The following is an 18,891-nucleotide window of genomic DNA, read 5'->3' as shown; positions in this document are numbered from 1 at the left end:
AAGGCCCGCTGACCTACCCTTGCAAGCTAGGAAGGTTATTTGATTGAAGGAAGAAGTTGATGAGGTATGACAGGGCAAGTTCAAACTTCTTGTTATATTAAAATTAAGCTTCTTGTTAAAGCTAGTCCATATTTGCAGATAAGGGTTTTTAAAAATGTCTCTCGAATGCACCTCATATATATGGTTTTCATGTAGTGACCCCCCTAGGGCTTGGCAAAAAGGTGGGGAATCAAGGAAAGAAGACTCTCATGTTCCATTTGATGAATGAGAATTATGTTAATAAAACTTGAGTAGTAGTAGAAACACCTTTACATATTGAGGACCTAAGGAAATTCAGCAATGAGGAAGATACTATCATTCAAACATGACAAGTTTGCAGATGATATTAAATACAGTAGTTATGTGCTTAAGATCCATGCAATTAAATAAAGGGCTCATGATAAGTTCAGTGGATAGAATGAGTCACACAAAGAGACTGGCTACTTTCAGTTACATAAATCATTTGTTTAAAATGTATGATGATGAATGTGTGTTGGTTTTATGATAGATTTGTGCTGTGAGGAGTGAAGTGTAGTCATGTGGCTTGCCTGATCTTGTAGTGTGTGGTCCTTGTCTCGATGGCTTCTCCTATGTGTTGTTTGTACATGGGGAAGTATAATCAACCGTCAAAATGCTGGGTAGGTCATCAAAATCACAAGTGAATGGTTTTGCCACAAATAAGGAGGCAAGAGGGTTATGACATGCATGTGGCTTACCTGGTTTGGGCTGGGTCTCTGTATGTGTCACTAGTTTGTACATGGATAGCTGGATAGAACACCTGATTGCAGGATCTGTCACCGCAACGCAAGGTCAGGAGTGAAGGGCTAGGGTCAAACTGAAAGGCTAAAAACTGTCTTTCCCGTCCCTGCCTCTCCTTTCCCTCTCCTCCTCACACCCCCACACATACTCTCTCTCTCTCTCTCTCTCTCTCTCTCTCTCACACACACACACACACACACACATGCACGAAGGGCCTTTCAAGGGGATTGGCCATCTTATTGAAGCTATTGTTGGAAAGCATTTTTTTGCAGCTGATCTGTTGTGTTTAGCAGATGGCAATCTCATTTCCACAACTCGCCAAGCACATATGTATTCAGGGAATAAGGGTTGTCGTCGACTATGTGAAGTTCCAAGAGCCTTTGTTGTTTGTCGGTATATCTCCTGGTTGATTTTAACTGGTAGTTTTCTTTCAAACTCAGTCTTGCATATGAAAAAGGCCTTGTGGCTGTGGTCTAATACATGGTGCAATCTACATGGCAGATCACATGATGTAAGTAAAGCAGCCCGAGGAACCAAGACAAGTTTGTGCGAAGACTGGAATGGTTTTGGCAAGAGGAACAAAAGAAGCATTACAGCATCACTTTCTTTTGAACATGCATCCAGTTCAAATGCGGGAAGGGACTACCCTCAAGTATTTTCAGTCAAGGCAAATTTGCCAGAGAAAGAACCCCGTGACACTCTTAGGCTTTATGAAGACGGGAAGGAAAAGGTGGGCGTTTTATTACTGAATCTGGGGGGACCAGAGACACTTGATGACGTGCAACCGTTTCTGTACAACCTTTTTGCAGATCCAGTAAGAACTTGTATCAAGTAGCATCCTTGGATGTTACTTGCGTTCTCATTTCAATTGTATGCTTTCATTTGTGCATGTAGGCATGTTTACACATGAGAGCATGCGTGCACTACCCTACCCTACCCCCCCCCCCCCCCCCCCCCCTACCCCCCCGCCCGCGGCGGTCCCCCTCCCTCCCCAACACACACTTTTTTTTGGGTGAAGTCTATTTATATTTATGTTACAGTAATCAGTCCCCAGAAAGAGGACATGCAGCTACAACATCAAAAGATAGCAATGTATGACAAGTATGCAGGGTAATCCAGATCACGGGCACACACACACACACACACACACACACACACACACATGCACGCATGCATGGCACACCCACACACATGCCCACAGGCAGGCTGGCACACACGTGCACACAGGCATGTGCAATAATTCCATCAGGTTGAAGCTCTTGAGTGCAACAAAACTCTTTCGCTTTGATTTTTGATCTCACCAGCCATGCATGGAGCATCGTTTAGGCATTTGACCTCACATTCTTAGATTGGAGCTGGACAGATGGGTTGCAGTTCATGATACTCTTATGCAGAAAATCCTCTTATCTCACACCTTCACACCAATGCCTCATTTCAGCTGTTCAGTTACATATAAAGGGTACACAGTTTTGGAAACACAAGAAAACATCATATGACAACCTTCTTTTATTTGGATGCAGGATATCATTCGGCTGCCAAGGCTATTGAAAATTTTTCAGCAACCACTTGCTAAGTTAATCTCCTTCATACGAGCTCCTAAGAGCAAGGCGGGGTATGCTGCCATTGGTGGAGGATCACCTTTACGCAAGATAACAGAGGACCAGGTTAGATCCATCGTTGCATGCATGGTTATCTAAAACTCTCGTCACATAAATGTGTGCTAAGGCCTTCCTTGCAGGAAGCATGTATACATATCATAGAAGATCCATGGCCTGATGCCAGCCCTGCCAATGGTGAGCTTGGTACTTCCCTTAATGAAAAATTTGGCCTCAGACTTTATAGTAGGCTGAGCATTGAAGTATGGTGTGCTCTCTGCCCCCATTGCTGAGTTTCTCCACTGGTTAACGAGTTTCCACATGTAACTTCTGTATGTGACGACATGTGTAGTTGTCCCATTATAATGCTCAGAGGTTTACTTTTACGTATTGCCGAGGCATGTTAGGTGTAGTTTGCATCCAGTTATCTTTGTAAAGTCTCTGATTGTTAGCCACCTTAAAGGGCATTGCATGCACAGCTGCAGGGCATCCAGAGTCAGACAGAAGTGCTAATGTTTGAGCATGCTGCAAATGGCCATGAAAGCAGTGTGTATTGTTAAGCCCTGCCTTAGAATAACATTGTTATTCTTAGGCATTGGTGCATCAGTTGCAGAAATGCCTCAATCCCTGTATTCTCACTATGGTGTCTCGTGCCACTAGGCCAAAGTTCTCCGTAGAAAAGCGTCAGCGACTAGGTTCATGCTAGTCCATCATCATCTTGCTAGTGTCTTGTTGTCAAATGACCTGACCACCTGCTTACAGATGCAACCTGCCCATGTTGAGAGCTTAAACTCCTGCTTTTTAGACTTGAGTTAAAAGAAAAGTGCAACTCTCCAGCTCCTGCTACCTCTATCATAGAAACTGCAACAGAGCCTTCATTATTCTGTGTGCTGTATTCATGCCTAGAGGCGTGATGTTGAATGAGGCAACACGTCACTTTGTAATTACTTCTTTGATCAACGTTCTATCAATGCTTAAACAAAAGTTATGAATAAAATAATAATCACATTTACAAACCCACCTGCCCTCGCCTGTACTTAATATATCAATATGTGTGTAAGACCAGTAATCGAAAACGGATCTGGTGTCAAGTGACATCCATTAACTTGGTCAAGGTGCCAGCAGGGTTCTCATAAGTGGTGATTTTCCAAAGTTCTAGAGTACAGCATGTACGTGAGTACCATAGTTGTCTCCGTACGACGGCATATTGTATGGCACGATACCGTACGGAATTGTATGGATTTTTCTGAGAATTTTTCTTTCCCGATTTTTTTTCCAAATTTTTTTTGGGGGGAGTAATGGTCTTGTTTTTTCTTGTCTATGGCTGTTCGAGCTTCCTGTGTACTATGATGCTTCCCTCCTTTTTAAAATACTCCATATCTCAAAATTAGAAATACCTAAGTTTATAAGTAATTTTTTAAAACACTGTGTTTTATCGTACAATAAGATATTTTTTTTAAATATCATACCGTATTTTCCCGTACAATATCGCGATTCGCATCGTGCGAATCGTATGGTATCATACTTGACAACTATGGTGAGTACACAGAAAGTGATCTCAGGTTTGTAAATGTGATTATTATTCACCTATCAATGCTCTATGCCTCTCCAAGATCTCCTCAAGTTGGGGCTGATTTCTGTGTTGCTGGCGAGGTCCAAGGAGTTTGGGGCGTCGGGGCTCGTTGTAGTGCCGTGGCCCGGTCTAGAGTCACGCCAGCGGGGAGTGGGGTTTGGTGGGGGGTCGACTGTCGGCGGGTGTCACTAGCCTGGACATTTCCCAGTCTGAAAGGGGTCTGGTGGACTCCAGGATGTTTAAATATTTGGAAAGTACAAGCTTTGGGAATGGGGGATTATCCTAGAATACAAAGGACCACACTCCTAAAATTTAGGAGAGTTGCTATTTTTGGCCCGACTCCGATGGAAATTCTGTTCGCGTCATTACATCTGGAATTGAGCAGATACCAAGAGTTGGCAACGTGCCTATGACAGAATGTCTACTAGTTGGGATATTTTTAGAGCTAAAGATTATGGGAGAATCCATCTCTTAGATTGGGACATGTGGCAAGAAAGTGGATCAAAGTGAGACAAGTGGCCTGACACTTGTTAGAAAATGGATCAAAATGAGACAAGTGGCCTCACACTTGTCACTTCAGCTATTGTGTGGCTCTCCACTTGTCATTGTAGCCTTCTCTTGCCATTTTAGCTCATGGGAGGCCCAAATCTATAAATTGGAGCCCTCTCTTCATTAATAGAGGCTCTCTTGCCGCACACTAGCCTCTACCACCGTTGAAGGTTTCTCTAATGATGGCTACTCTCTTTCTCTCTCGCTTGAAGGCTGCCCATGAAGAATACCGGCTGTTGGGGACTGTTTTGGAGGCTTCCATCGCGAAGAAATACTGAAGGCAAGGGTATTCAATCATTTATTATGATTTCTAGCCATTGTATGTGTTGTACCAGCTTTTGTACTTGCTGTACCTGCTGTACCAGCCACGGTACTTGCTGTACCAGCCACCATACTTGCTGTACCAGCCACCGTACCGGCTGTACCAGCCATTGTACTTGCTGTACCAGCCACCGTACCGGCTGTACCAGCCATCGTACCTGCTGTACCAGCATTTGTACTTGCTGTACCTGTTGTACCAGCCACTGTACCGGCTGTACCAGCCATTGTACCTACTGTACCGGCTGAATGGAGAGTTGTACCTGCTATACCAGCTCTATTGCATGAAGACCCGTGGTTTTTGGGGAAGAATCAGTACCCACACGGAGGTATATGGATTATATTGTTGGCTCGGCATTTCTACAGCCTATGTTCCGGCTTGGTAGCCTTGTGTTGGGCTGTGTTATGGCATTTGTATATGGATAATCCGGCATCTCCCGTGGGGAGAGTAAGGCCCTCAAAGCTTGTACATGATATTATTCTCCTTGGGTAATAAAATACTCCAAGGGGGGGGTCGGCCCATTCCGGCCTCTATGCGGTGTCACACGTGCAAGCTCCATTTTCAGCATTTGTGGATGTTTTGTCCAGCTTTATGTTTTATGCAAAGTGATGATGGATATGTGTTAAGGCTGTGGCCATGTTTAAATGTTTTAATATGCATTGATGGTATCAACAAGTGTGTCAAAGGCCCTAGTCCCCCGGCCACTCACCGCCGCTTGTTACAGCGGGCACTCAAGAATGTGGCTCAATGAGGCTGTGGGTATGTCATCCATAGCTGGTGGGGCATCCTCTCATGGTCGAAAGAACTGAGTGATGGTCGCTTTGGGCCGGGGTGGGTGTCTCCCATGGGTCTCGACTTCCTAATCAGTGAGTCTCTGTAGCGGTGAAGCTCTAGTAGGAAGAGGCCTAGGCAAGTGTAGTGGGAGATGGGCGGTGGTGTTGAGGATGGTTGGGAAAAGCTGAGGTTGAAGGAGAGATAGGCGTGGTCGGCTCCAAGGGAGCGGGTGGGAATGGTGAAGGTATGCATGAATGTGGCTAGAGCCGGAGATCCCATCGGGTAATCCGCTGTACTCGAGCCTCCACCATGTGGGAAGGACGTGAGCTCTCCGGAAGAAGGCCAACAGGACATCCCGTTGAAGATGGGTAAGCCATGTGTGGTCCCCAGCATGAGGAACACTCTCCGTGATCTTGTGATGTCCCCTTTGTCCTGTGATGCTCGCTGAATGCCAATCTCCTCTGAGTCTATCTCGTGCATGGTCCGCTCCTCCTAGTCATATAGAGATGCTTGCTCGCTTTGAGTCCTGGTGTTGAAATCCCTTAAAAGGAGAACTTTGCCCAAGCATGAGAACTCAATGATGTCTACATGGAGGGGATAAAACTGCTCTCCCTCCTCCAAAATAGCATATGAGGACGTCCTAGGTGGGAAGTAACATACTGCAATGTGTGTACATCTCTCTAGTGTTACCTGTAACCTCACCCACATAAAGTGTGCCTCTGTGTCCTTGCGGACTATGGTGATCATGGACTGTAGATGTGACCTGGCCACACCTGTGTACCCCACCACATGTGCATGACTCATAGCTTGAAATGCGTGGTAGCCCTCTGTTGGGTCTCTGTGAAGAAGATAACGTCCCTCTGTGTAAAAACTTCCCTAAGTCCCCCAATGTCTGACCATAGTGCCCCATTGCAGTTCCAAACTACCGACACCAGGTGTATGGTCCCACCATAGTAACAGGGAATGGGCATTTTTAGACTTGGGAATGTTGGGGATGGCAGCATCTTCCCGTTCCCATTCCCGTCCCATGTCACTCTATAGTCATAGGGAATGGCCATTCTCAAGCTTTTCCGCCCCCATTTCACGTCCCATGTGACTATGGGTCCCACAGATCCCGCGTCCCTATTTGGGACGCCGCTCTGTGATGATGACTCGCCCGTCCCTGTATATTGCCCACTTTCCTGTCTTGCGGGCCTCATGCACCTTGCGCATGTTTGCCCATCTGTGCTCTACCTAGGTTTGGGTGAGATCGTCCCCTAGGTATATCTTCTCCCCTCGGAGAGCTGTCCGTGTGTCCATGAAGGTGTCTCGGCTAGCAAGGTCTGAGAATTTCGAGATGAGGGGGTGCTCTCGTGAGGTGTCTCGTCCCACACGCCATGTGTCCACATAAGGGGTCCCTTCCACTTTGAGTTTCTTGCATAGGGCTAGAGCGTCAGCCTTGGGAGATTCCCCCTCCTTTAGGCGTGTCACCCTCACATGAAGAGCGCTGACCTTCCTCCTCTTCCCCTTTTCCAGCGTATCATGTATGATGGGCATGGGTGTGGCGTGTTTTCTCACCACTTCTGTCCATTCTTTCTCTCCTTCTTGCTTAACCACTCCGGCCCACCCTTTCTCCATCTCCTCCTTTGTGGCTACTAAACCTTCCTACAGTTTGTTTTTTAGGCTTTCAACCTCCGAGGCAAGAGAGGGATTAATTTCTTTCATATGTGCTTTGCATTCATGTAGCTCCTCCTTGAGGTCTTCAACCTGTGCCTTCCACTTTTCTGCTTCGGTCACATGGGCTTCCTTGAGCTCTTTAATTTCCCTATCCTGTGTATCTTCCTGGCATATCAGGATGTCCCTGATACCTTTCAGCCCATCTTTTCCCCATCCGCCTAAGGGGTGCTTCTCTAGCTTCTCTGAGCTTGCAAGCACGTATTTCTCCATCTGGTCAATGATTGCATTCAGTTCTGAATGCAGGGCCTCCCATTTCTGGGATCTCTTCATCTTGGTGCAAGCGAAAGAGAGAAAGAGAGAGAGAAGATTATGTTCCTGCCTCCTTGGGGGCCTGAGAAGAAAATTATGTTGTTGCCTTGGGGGCCTGAGGAAGGGTGGGTGGGATAAGCGAGGCTGAGGGAGCCGAGGAAGCGGCATCTGATGCCATGTGACAAATGTATGTCCTTGTATCTTAGACGAGTGATGAAACCATCCTCTGTGAGGCGAAGCAAGTGATCTCTGTAAAAACTCATCTTCATCCCTAGAGGGGCCATTGGTGATACCCATGTCCTCTCAGTGTCTAATCTGATAATATCCTGCTTGATGATTCTGTTCACCTCTGAGTGGTGCACAAAGGCATAGAAGGGGCATCTAAAGAGTACTGAAAAGGTGGCAATCTATCCATTGAGATCCCATGTAGACCGAACCATGTAGTCATCTGTGCATACCAGCATGTCTCATCTCCCCTTTCTTCAAGCTGTCGTGATGACTCCAAAGCAAGCCTAGCATATCTATGTCGAGGGAGCTCCCATAAACTGTGGAGGAAAGATACTGACCTGGTAAGAGCCTTTACTACGAGTGGTGCAGCAGCCATCTCTGCTCAAATGATCTCACATGGGACTGATGGCTTACTGCGTATCATCCTAGCAATCATCATAACAAGAGTCTCTCCATAGACCCCCATCCATCGTAGGCCCCTCCCGTGCGGCAGCGGCGGCGATCTAGGCTCGGTCCCCAGATGGGGGCACCATATAGTAGAGGACCTAAACTGGTCTATAAGACCAAAAGGTACATGGACCAAAAGGTAGCGTGTAAAAAAGAAAGAAGGTTATATTATCATCTTCAAAAGCCCCAATGGGTCTTTGAGACCAAAGTATTACAATGGTTCCATGTGATACCGAGCCATGGAAAAGACAGAATCTAAAAAGCTGATACACAAGGATACATTAGCTGTATGTCTATTGCATCATCATCATCATCACCATCATAGTGAGCATCATAGAGAGCATGGCAAATATGTCTCCGTATCAGTACAAAGGAGATCTCATGTGTGTGGTATCATCCTCATCCATCTAGAATCCAGCATAAGGGAGTCTGACTGTCGAAAGACTCGCCATGCCACCAGGAGCAAGACATTGTCCCCATGTCCCTGTAGAATCTCCCCGATCTGGAATGGATGGTTGCCACGGACTGGGGGCCTGTGGACGTCAAGTGTGCTGTAGCTGGCGAGCGCAATCCAAGGTGACTAGGTGGTTGAGGTGGGCTTTGGATCGGTGCAGCAGGGCGATTGGCCCTCCTGGGTGGGTGTGCGGGCTCAGGTATCTAGTGTTGCCATCTTGTACCTAGAAGCAGCTAGTAATGGTCAGCTGTGAGGTGTCCCAAGGTTGGGCTCTGCTATCTTTGAGGAGGGAGTCTCTGTGCCTGCTCAGCTCTATAAGGTAAAGTACTAGGCATCGCTGGTTGAGGAAATCAATGGTCTTGGACAATGGAACAAATTCTTCTTAGAAGAGGCAATAGAATTTCATACAGATCCCATACTATGCTGGACATCTGCAAAATGTAGTGCTTCTCCGTCTCAACCTATGTGGAGTAAAGTCCACATATCTTATCTTTTGTGGCAATGCCCTCTAATCTCCTTGTCTCTACTCTGAGACAGTGAGATGAAACCAGGATCTGCCCAATCGCGATCCGTATGACACGTGACATATGTCTGTGCAGGTATCATGGCCTCTAGATGAATCCATTTTCTGTGACCCTCAGGAAGTGATCTTTGTGGAATTGCATCTTTGTGGTTAGCTCCAGGGGAGTGAGCCACATGGTGAGGGTGTGTAGGCTGAGGAGATCAGATTGAATGATCATGTGGGAGAACACCATGACCTGAAGCCTCTCAATTGTCCTCCAATCCTCTTCTCTGAGGTCCTGTCCGCAGTAAGGGACCCCATACATCACCACTGGGGTTACTAGGTGTCGCAGAGCCATCCCTTAGTACTAGGTTCTCGGAAGTGTGTCTGAAAGCACTGTCTCTCAAGGAGGGCTAGAGTTGTGTAGCCTCTCCTCAATCTAGCCTTGGCTGCTAGGCATATGGTGAAAATTGGGCCGGAGAAGGGGGCTCCCAGTGTACATATGATGTGACTATCCACGGGGTCTCCCATGTAGGTGAATTGATGGCTGGATGCTACCGAGTGAGAGGTGTTAAAGAACATAATCTTGGTCTTCCCAAGGCTAACCGTGAGGTGCAGCCACTCACAGAAGGTGTGTAATGCATGCAAGTGCCTCTGTAAAATCTTGGCTGAATTTGAAACTAGTACTATATCCTCTCCATACAATAGGAGAGGGATCAAGGTTCTTTCTTGGCGACCTCAACCCATTTCAAGATGGCCTGGAAATCCTTCCTTAGGTGGGTGTTTGCTTCTTGGATATTGGATTTGGTGGCTTCCACCTTTTGGGTAAGCCTCTCCATGATCTCTGACTTGGCCTCTTGGAGTTCCTTGCAGAGTTTGTCATTTGCCTTCTTTGAGCTGATCCAACTCAAGTACTAGTGCTCCATCTTCTTCAGCTATGATGGTGGGGTCTTTCAATTCTTGTAGGGATACATTCAAATCAGAAATTTCCTTGTTGTATTGGGCCTTCATAGCTTCCATGTCCTCCACGTGGGGTCCTGTAAATCTGTAATCTGTTTTTCCAGGTGTCCCTCCTGCTGTAACAGAATCTCCTTGATGCTCGTGAATGCATCACGAGCATGCAGTGCCATGGCCCCCAGTTTGTCTGTGTTGGTGATTTATGTATCCATGTTGTTGAGGGCCTGCATCAATTTCCCTGGCTGTCCTCCCCATTTTTCTGATCTGAGTTATATGATGTTCCATCTGTTATTTACATTCTAATTGCCTGGTTTGCTGGTTATGCAGGGAATCTGGGGATAACAGGGGGGGATCGAGTTTTTTTTTTTGGAATAAATCTATTTTTGGGCAAAATGGGCAAGGGACCGGGAGATGATGGCTGCCCAGGTTAATGGACGCCCAGCTGTGAAAGGCACCGAGCAGCAGCCATGTAGGTTGTGCACAGGCAGTTACATGGTGCAGCAGGGACATCGGAGTACAGAGGCGGCAGAGGCTATGTGACGTCAGGTGGTTGGTAGTGGCAGGTGGCACAGCGCGCATGCTACAGGTAGCGCAGCCAGCAGCACACGAAGTAAAAAAGGTCAGAACAGCACGCGAAGAGAGTAGCACATGAGGTGGAGATTGAGCGGCAGCAGCAACAGTGGGTGCAGCACAGGTAAGAGATGCCTAGATGCCTAGAGTTTGGAGGGTCTTGTCAGATTATGTGATATGCATATAATTCTTTGAAGAGCATTAAAGATCAAACAGAGGTACCGAGCTACCTTCCATTAGTAGTACTACCTAGACAGATTCTGGCAACTGATGAGAAGGGGATTCAAAGCAAGCCAAGTTACAAGAAGGATGAATTGATTGTTATCAAAAGGTTTGTGGATCTTAGATGGTCCACTAAGAAAGCGATAGCCATGAGATGTTCAATGGCTGGAGTATCCCAGTGGATCTATTAAGCAGGGTTGCTTTGAAACTCTTTTGTATCCAGCTCAATCTATACGAGACGTTACAAAATTTATCCTTTTATATATGAAAACACTCCTTAGGAGTTTTAGAAGTTTCTTACAGGCTTTTAAAAGGGCCTCCTTTCATCTATACTTGTTGACCCCTACTCTTGGCCATATAGATTATGTCATGTACACTTGTATGGATGTATGGAACCTCCCCCTTGGCGATTGAAACTTTCAAAACCTGTATTGTGTGCCTGTTTTAGAAGTTCCCCCCCCCCCCCCCCCCTCCTCCCCGGTTAATCAATAGTTGCCTCTCTGTGTGAACATTGGCAAGAAGGTTTTGAAGTTCAGGTTCTTTTATGGGAGCACATATTGTGTGTGTATTTTGCAAATGTTTTTCATGTCATATCTTTGAAGTTCAGGTTCTTTTATGGGAGTACATATTGTGTGTGTATTTGGCAAATATTTTTCATATCTTTGCTTATATTTCTTACATGCCTAGTATGTAATTATAGTACTCTCTCATGTAGGCAAATGCTTTGAAGGAGGCTTTGCTAGAAAAGAACCTTCCAGCAAAAATTTATGTTGGAATGAGGTACTGGCACCCATTTACAGAAGAGGCTATTGAGAAGGTATGCATTCTCTCCTCCATTATAGAACTGAAGTTGTGAAAATTTCTAATTTCAGATGACATTTATGTTTTCTTTTCAAAAATACTTACTTTGATGTTGATGAGCATGGCTCAAGTCCGTTTATAGCATGGTGTGTTTGGCTTGAACTATAGAGGTAAAGTCTTGAAAATCCTATATTCCACCTTTACAACTTAGCTCTTTGTGTACACACGTGCTTACAAATACTACCTTGGCTTACAAATACTGCCTTGGAAGCCTAGTTAGCTTGATGAACAATATGCAAAGTTTTTTTCTTTTACACGTTATTAAGAGCCTCAAACAAATTAAGATCAAAGATGATCTTATTGTAATGTTTATTATCCATGGTCTTGTCTATCGACTTTGAGATGTTACTTTTTTGTAGAGATTGGGTCCTTTCATGAGAATCATAACTCTTTTGAAATCCAATTTTCAACTTGTGTTACGTACCTGACACTAACCCTCGGGTTAGGGACTAATCCAATAGGATTAGGGGAAGTAGGTTTGGATGGGTGGCTAAGGTTCAATATTAATAAATCCTTGGTTATTGGCTATTAATAACTGGATGGTTATTTATAGCAGTAATAAGTCACTATATAAGTGAGTCTTGGGTTATTATTATTCATTATGGTATGGACATGGACCAAGAGGCTTACTCCTGCCATGGACATGGTGGTCTGAGGCGATCTTGCTGAAGGTAGGGATTTGTACATGTCCTGGGTCGAAATGCCTAGGAATTCACGTGTTGAGAATATCTTTAGGCAGCTGAACACTGGTTTGCATGTTGCAATAGAATTTGGCCAGCGGTTCACCTACAAACGGTGGGTTCCCATCCAGAATTACCTCCAAGCTTGAGGTCTACGTTGCCCCAAGTTAGCCCTGCCATGTTACCAGGCCTTGGCATCCCATGCCACCGAGACATAACCCCTTGCTGAACACTCCTGGCCCTGCGTAATATGGGAGCAACTTTTTTGCCAACAAATGTGGGTGCAACCTCTTTCTTCCCTCATCCAAATGTCGGAGAATTCTCTCCCCAATGTATTTGGGTGCAACTTTCCACTTTTCACCTACAAAAGTGGGAACAAAAGTAACCCACCCTACAAATGTGGGAGCCCATGGCTACCCTTCCCGTTTCTTAGCCAATTTTAGACATCTGCACCAGCCCACATATCCATGACGTGTTGGTCCCCTGTATGGTCATCCAGAAACCTGTATGAGCATCTGTGCAGCTGTACAACAATTCATGCAGTCGTACGGCCTGTACAATTGCTGCCTATTCAGCTTGCTGTGCTAATTTGTATGGCTTGCTGCTTGGACAACCTGCCATGCAACATGTGGTTGTACTTGAGGAGTACAAAAATCAGCCTGCTCTTTGAGACAAACCAGAGTCAACTACCTACTTTCCCTTGTCATGATATCCTCCCTCCCACCTGATTTTTCCCTCATGCAAAGCACCCCCTGCAGGCGTTCTTGAGGTGATCTTACAACATAGGTAGAAATGCAACGACTGAAAAGCCTTTCCCATGGCATCAACAGTCAATTGGCCCTTTTTCCTGTGTCACGACTTCCTCCCTTTCATGTCAACTTGCCCTTAGGCATCAAAAGGTGTAAATTCAGTTTTTGTGGAAGCTTTTGTGTCATGGTCGGAAAAGCAGGTGTGAGGATGAAGCACTTGCTATGTCATCAACAGCTCGTCAAAAGCTCTCACCAACAGCTTTGGCTCTAATATCAATGCAAGGGTTGCACATACCTGGAACCCTTCTTGAGTAAAGATAACGTGCTTCAAATTTGAAGACGATGACTGTGATAGCTAGCGGGCCGCGGCTCACTTGTCACACCCCTAGGTTCCCATCTGGAACCACCCCCGAGCCTAAGGTCTAGATTGCCTTAGTTAGCCCTCCCACAGTAATAGAGCTTGGTGTCTGCTACTCTCGTGTGCGAGGATCCACGCTCATGACATGATGTCATGCGTAACTGCCCTAGGTACTCTTTTATAGCCTGGACTTGCAATTATTAGCATGTAGCCCTGTACTTAGGCTTTTTCCTTTTTTAGCTAGTGGTTACTTTTAACCTGACCCAAGACTATCTCCTCATTCTTGCTAGCCCTAGCTTCCTGCCCAGGTTCTTATCAGCCCCAAAGCCCAACTTAGTCCTTTAACTCTTAACCTAGTTGATCAAGGTTAGCCCATCCCCTTGGCCTCAGGTCATCCAACTTCAGGTTAATACTGGACTCAACCCAGTTAGGGATGTAACACATGTAGAGACAAGCCACGAGGTAGAGTTGATAAGCTCAAATTGGTTCAGGAATGTATGTGGCATGTTTCGAGGCCAAGAGTTGATACATAAGCTCAAATTGGTTCACGAGGTAGAGTTGATACATAAGCTCAAATTGGTTCAAGAGCAAAGTTAACTCATCAGGTGGATAATGTAGATGCTAGTTCCAAGGATATGAGGAATGGAATTGGTGGACACTGGCCAAGTGGTGGGCACCACACAGACACTTCTCACATCTTTCGTTACCTTTTAGGGCAGTGTAAGGCACACGAACCAAGCGACTCTCATCTAGGACTGTCATGTCAAAACCAGACTTGTACCACGAGGAACTTGTCTTGAAATATCTGAGAGACTCGCAATGGCATGGAGACCGAGGAATGGGAGGCAGGCTAACACATGGAGTACAAAGACGAACTCAAATACAGAGCCCACGTGGGTAGCCACTGATTTTAGACCACTTTGGCAGATGCATGGAAGATTCTGTATTTAGACTTGCATAAGAAGAGATCATTAGTGGTCTATGTACCTCATCCTCATTTCTTTTCATTTGACCCTGTATTATATTGATAGAATATTATGGAAATACTTTAGGCATCTTCCAGTATAGCACTTTTCATGGGCTATTCTTGATTCTTAGCAGACATGGAGCTCACTAGACGCCCCCTGCCCTAGACGCCCAGTGTGCAGCATCTCTAGGTCTAGGAGATTCTTTAGAGACGGGGAGGCCATCCTACAGGAAGTGGACATAGAGGGTTTCTTGAGATCATAGATATTGTAGTACATTGGTGTGTAGGATGCGAGAGAGGTGGCTACTTTACTTTATTGTATTCTATCGTATTTTCACATGATCAATAAGTATGTGGAGTTGGATGTTTTTATTTTATTTATCTTTCCATGATCTGGTTACCTCATGGATTTTTTTTTTTTTCAACACTTTTGGTCTCATAGACCCTTTGGGTCTTTTCTAGATGTTTTCTCTCTCTCTCTCTCTGCCACAAGTATTGCTTACAGCCACATCCACTGTTTTGGGGGCATTCATCATTGACTCTTCAAACATAGAGAGGAGCTTGAGTCACATTATGCCACACACTAGCTTGCTATTTTACCCTTCATAGTAACAGAAGGAGACTTTTTTTTTTTGTCTTGTACTAGTTTGTTGGTCCCATGGGTCATATTTGGCCCCCAGTGGACGATAATACAATCTTCTTCTTCTTCTTCTTCTTCTCTCTCTCTCTCTCTCTCTCTCTCTCTCTCTCTCTCATTTTTATTTTTTCTTTCATGTTTCTGACATGGAGGTATTCATGAACATATGCACTCATGTTAAGCCTCATAGACCTATATGTTCAATACAATCTTTCTTTCTTGTTTTTTGCTCTCTCTCTCTCTCTCTGCCACTGAGAGGTCATGCTGAGATAGCTCCCAGGGAGTCAGAGCCACTGAGATGCCTTTCAGACCTCTATTATAGAATTCTTTAGATTGCACTTGTCGACGATGACAGAGAATGTCACCCAGCCAGCGAGATGCCTTTCAGACCTTTATTATAGACTTCTTTCGGGTGCACTTGTCGACGACAAAGAATGCCACCCAGCCAGTGAGATGCCTTTCAGACCTCTATTATAGACTTCTTTCAGTTGCACTTGTCGATGACAGAGAATGCCACCCAGCCTTCACACGGACATAGGGATCACAATGATGGCTCACTACACACCCAACCACGGGAAACTTTGGCCACAGGCACCCACAATCACTAGAGGGAGAGACCGCGATCCCTTCTAAGAGCCAGACACCCCGGCCGCCATCAATCTGGACCTACCACTCGTCAACTGTAGATCCTGGGCATACTATTATTGGATGATGCATGCTTTCCTCTAACCCCACTGTACATACTGGAACCTTGTATTAATCACATGGCTACTTGTACTACCTTTTTAACCGACACGTGTTCAGCCTCCCAGGTCTGTCTAACCAAGATCTCCTAAACACAGTCCAAAACAAGATTAGAGAAAACCAAATAAAAGAGGTGCGGGCAAGCTCACCACCTAGCCGTAGGAACAATAGTTCGATCCACCCCCAAGCCAAGGGCTAAGGCTCCACTCCACATATACATGCTAGGTAGCACTGGCATCCATACCACCAGTGCTTGCCCACAGGTCCTCGGCAAGAATATCTGTGATTTGCCATGTCCACGGCAAGAGTAGAAACTCTGGTCCAGGCACATACCCATGAGAAGTGCACTGCACAACTTACTACACAATTATCAAGGCATCACGTATACAGTGATAAGTGCCGCTATAAATAGCTAACCTGCTATAGTCTATAGATAGCCAATAGCCTAGTTTCATTAATTTTGAACCTTAGCCCTCAACATCAGCCTGCTATCTCCTAATCCTTGGGTTCCCTAACCTTGTTGGATTAGGCTGCCTAATCCGAGGATTAGCTCTAGGTACACAACATACTTAGGCCTCCCAGGTGTGACTAACCAAGATCTCCTAAACACAATCTGAATAAGATTAGAGGGGTGCAGGCAAGCTGACCACCCAATCGTAGGATCAGTACTTCGATCCACCCAATCGTAGGATCAGTACTTCGATCCACCCCCGAGCTAGGGGCTAAGGTTCCACTTCCATAGATACATGCCAGTTAGTACTGGCGTCCCATACCAAGAGTGCTTGCCCATAGGGGCCCTCGGCAAGACTATTTGTGATTTGCCATGTCCATGGCAGGAGTAGAAACTCTGGTCTAGTCACAGACCCAGCAGAAGTGCACCGCACGACTGACTACAAAATAATAACCCAAGGCATCACTTATATAGTGATAATTGTCGCTATAAATAGCTAACCTGCAAGACAGCCAGTAGCCTAGTTTTATTAACTGTGAACCTTAGCCCTTTGCATCTACCTACTATCTCCTAATCCCAGGGTCCCCTAACCTTGCTGGATTAGGCTCGCTAATTCGAGGATTAACTCTAGGTACATTACATACTTCCCCTCCTCGCCGCTCGGACATTTCCACTCTTGGAAACAAAATTTGTCTAAGCAAGAAAACCAAGGAACCTATGCTGTAAACTAGCAACTGTCTTCCAAGACGAGTCCTCCTTTGTCCTATCTTGCCACTTAATTTTATACTCAGGTATCAACTTATTTCAATCACCATTTTCAGTTCATGCGGAACACATGACAAGTCCTCAACCTCGACAAGCTCCTAAGGAGTCACAATGCTATCCTTAGTTCCCAACATCTATTTCGGTTTAGTGACTTGAAAGACCGGATGAACTTCCATATTTTTTTTTTTTCTTTCCGGAAAAAAGATCCTTCTATTAGTTAATGAGAAAACGCCATATGGCTACAAAGCTCACCTCGCAAGGAGGGATAAAACACAATGAACACCTGAGCTCCCCCCCGTGGCTGGCCGCTCTCTGGGGGGGCTACCTAGTAATACATGAAGGAGGTGAGAAAAGCCAAACTGGCGGCCGATAGTGCCAAATGACATCCTCGTCCCTCGCGGTGAGGAAAGGGCCAGGCTGCCAAGTGCGGAGGAAAGCCTTGCGGCGCCCTCTCATGCGATCCGAGTCTCCCTGGAGTTTCCCCCAGTGTCCTCTCAAGGTGTGGATGATGTCCACCCAGAGGGCCTGTATGACCTCCGCCGGTGGAGTCGTCTGGTGGTCAATGGCCTCCCTGCATCGGGCTCTCCATATGTGCCAGGCCGTCATGCTGCTGATCAACTCCCATCTCTGCCCGACCCCCTCCTGAGAGGCTGCCGAGGAGAAGTCTGGTGTCGGAACCACCGCCATCGCCCTGTCAGAGACCTGGATGGTCACACTGCCAGGAGCGTCCTCATATCCAAGTGCAGGGCCACTATCCGTGGCCCAAGCTACCGCACCCCATGTCACCAACATCTCCCCTGGAGAACCTGCAAAAACCATCCTGAGAGCGCGCTGCCAGACCTGCTGTGCCTGTGGGCAATCCCATAAGCAGTGCCGCTGTGACTCCTGTGCATGATCGCACCGAGGGCAGGACGCTGGGTGTCTACCAAAAGCAAGCCAAGCCCCCACAGCCAATCCTCTATGCGCTGTGAGCCAGAGAAAAAGCGTCACCTTCCGGGGACGGAAGCTGGCCCAAAGGCGCTGCCAGAAGTCCCTAAGAAAGGCAGGGGAGAGCCCCTGTCGCCGCCAATGCTCGGCCGCTGCCGGGGTGCTCTCTATCCTGTGTCTCTGAATCCGCCGCCCCAGCCTCGCTGTGTACTGAAAAAAGGGAATGGCAGGGCTGGTAGGGGCCGAGTAGGGATCTCGCCAAAACCACTCCCCTGGGTCCCACTGAAGGCGAATAAGAGGCTTGCTGTCCCAAGCCCAGAGTCTCCAAGAACAATCCTCCCCTATCGAGGCCGGTGAGGGGTCTACATACCACTGTCTCTGATGAAAGCCGACCACCCGAACCCTCTGAAGGATACAACCCTGGAACCCATCCAAATCTAGTCGTGACCTCTGAAGTTGGCCACCCTCTCCCACCTCGAAAGTGAGTGGGGCGACTCTCTCCGCTGTGCCGCAGACCGCTAGGAGGATCTCATGCCGAGTAAAGACACCCATCCACTGTGGAGGTGAAGGGTCCTGTACTGGGGTCCGCCACTCCCGGGGGATGGCCGCCTCAATATCCTGTCTCATCAACTCTCTGCCCCTCATCCCACTGAGTCTCCTCTCCTGAGCCTCTGGAGGCAGCTGCTGAAAACATATCCAGTCGTCTAGGGACTGGGCTGGGCCGGAGCTCAACGGGCCCCACGACACGTGAGACCGCGAGCCAACCATATGGCCACTGGGGAGACGAATCAAGGGGTTC

General features: G+C 46.6%; 1 protein-coding gene across 1 annotated transcript in view; it reads left to right on the top strand.

The window, feature by feature from the left end:
• The window catches only part of LOC147633934 (uncharacterized), a 60,486-nt gene that overhangs the window by 720 nt on the left and 40,875 nt on the right, over nt 1-18,891 (top strand). The window contains exons 2-5 of the mRNA XM_086805003.1: nt 1,092-1,191; nt 1,300-1,612; nt 2,319-2,462; nt 11,669-11,770. Of these exons, the coding sequence (XP_086661129.1) occupies nt 1,092-1,191; nt 1,300-1,612; nt 2,319-2,462; nt 11,669-11,770 (659 nt within the window). The remainder of the gene's footprint in view (nt 1-1,091; nt 1,192-1,299; nt 1,613-2,318; nt 2,463-11,668; nt 11,771-18,891) is intronic.

This window comes from Cibotium barometz, chromosome 11 (genome assembly GCF_041138505.1).
Source record: "Cibotium barometz isolate CiBa-2024 chromosome 11, ASM4113850v1, whole genome shotgun sequence".
Classification (NCBI taxonomy): domain Eukaryota; kingdom Viridiplantae; phylum Streptophyta; class Polypodiopsida; order Cyatheales; family Cibotiaceae; genus Cibotium; species Cibotium barometz.
This window is presented reverse-complemented; position numbering and strand designations above follow the sequence as displayed.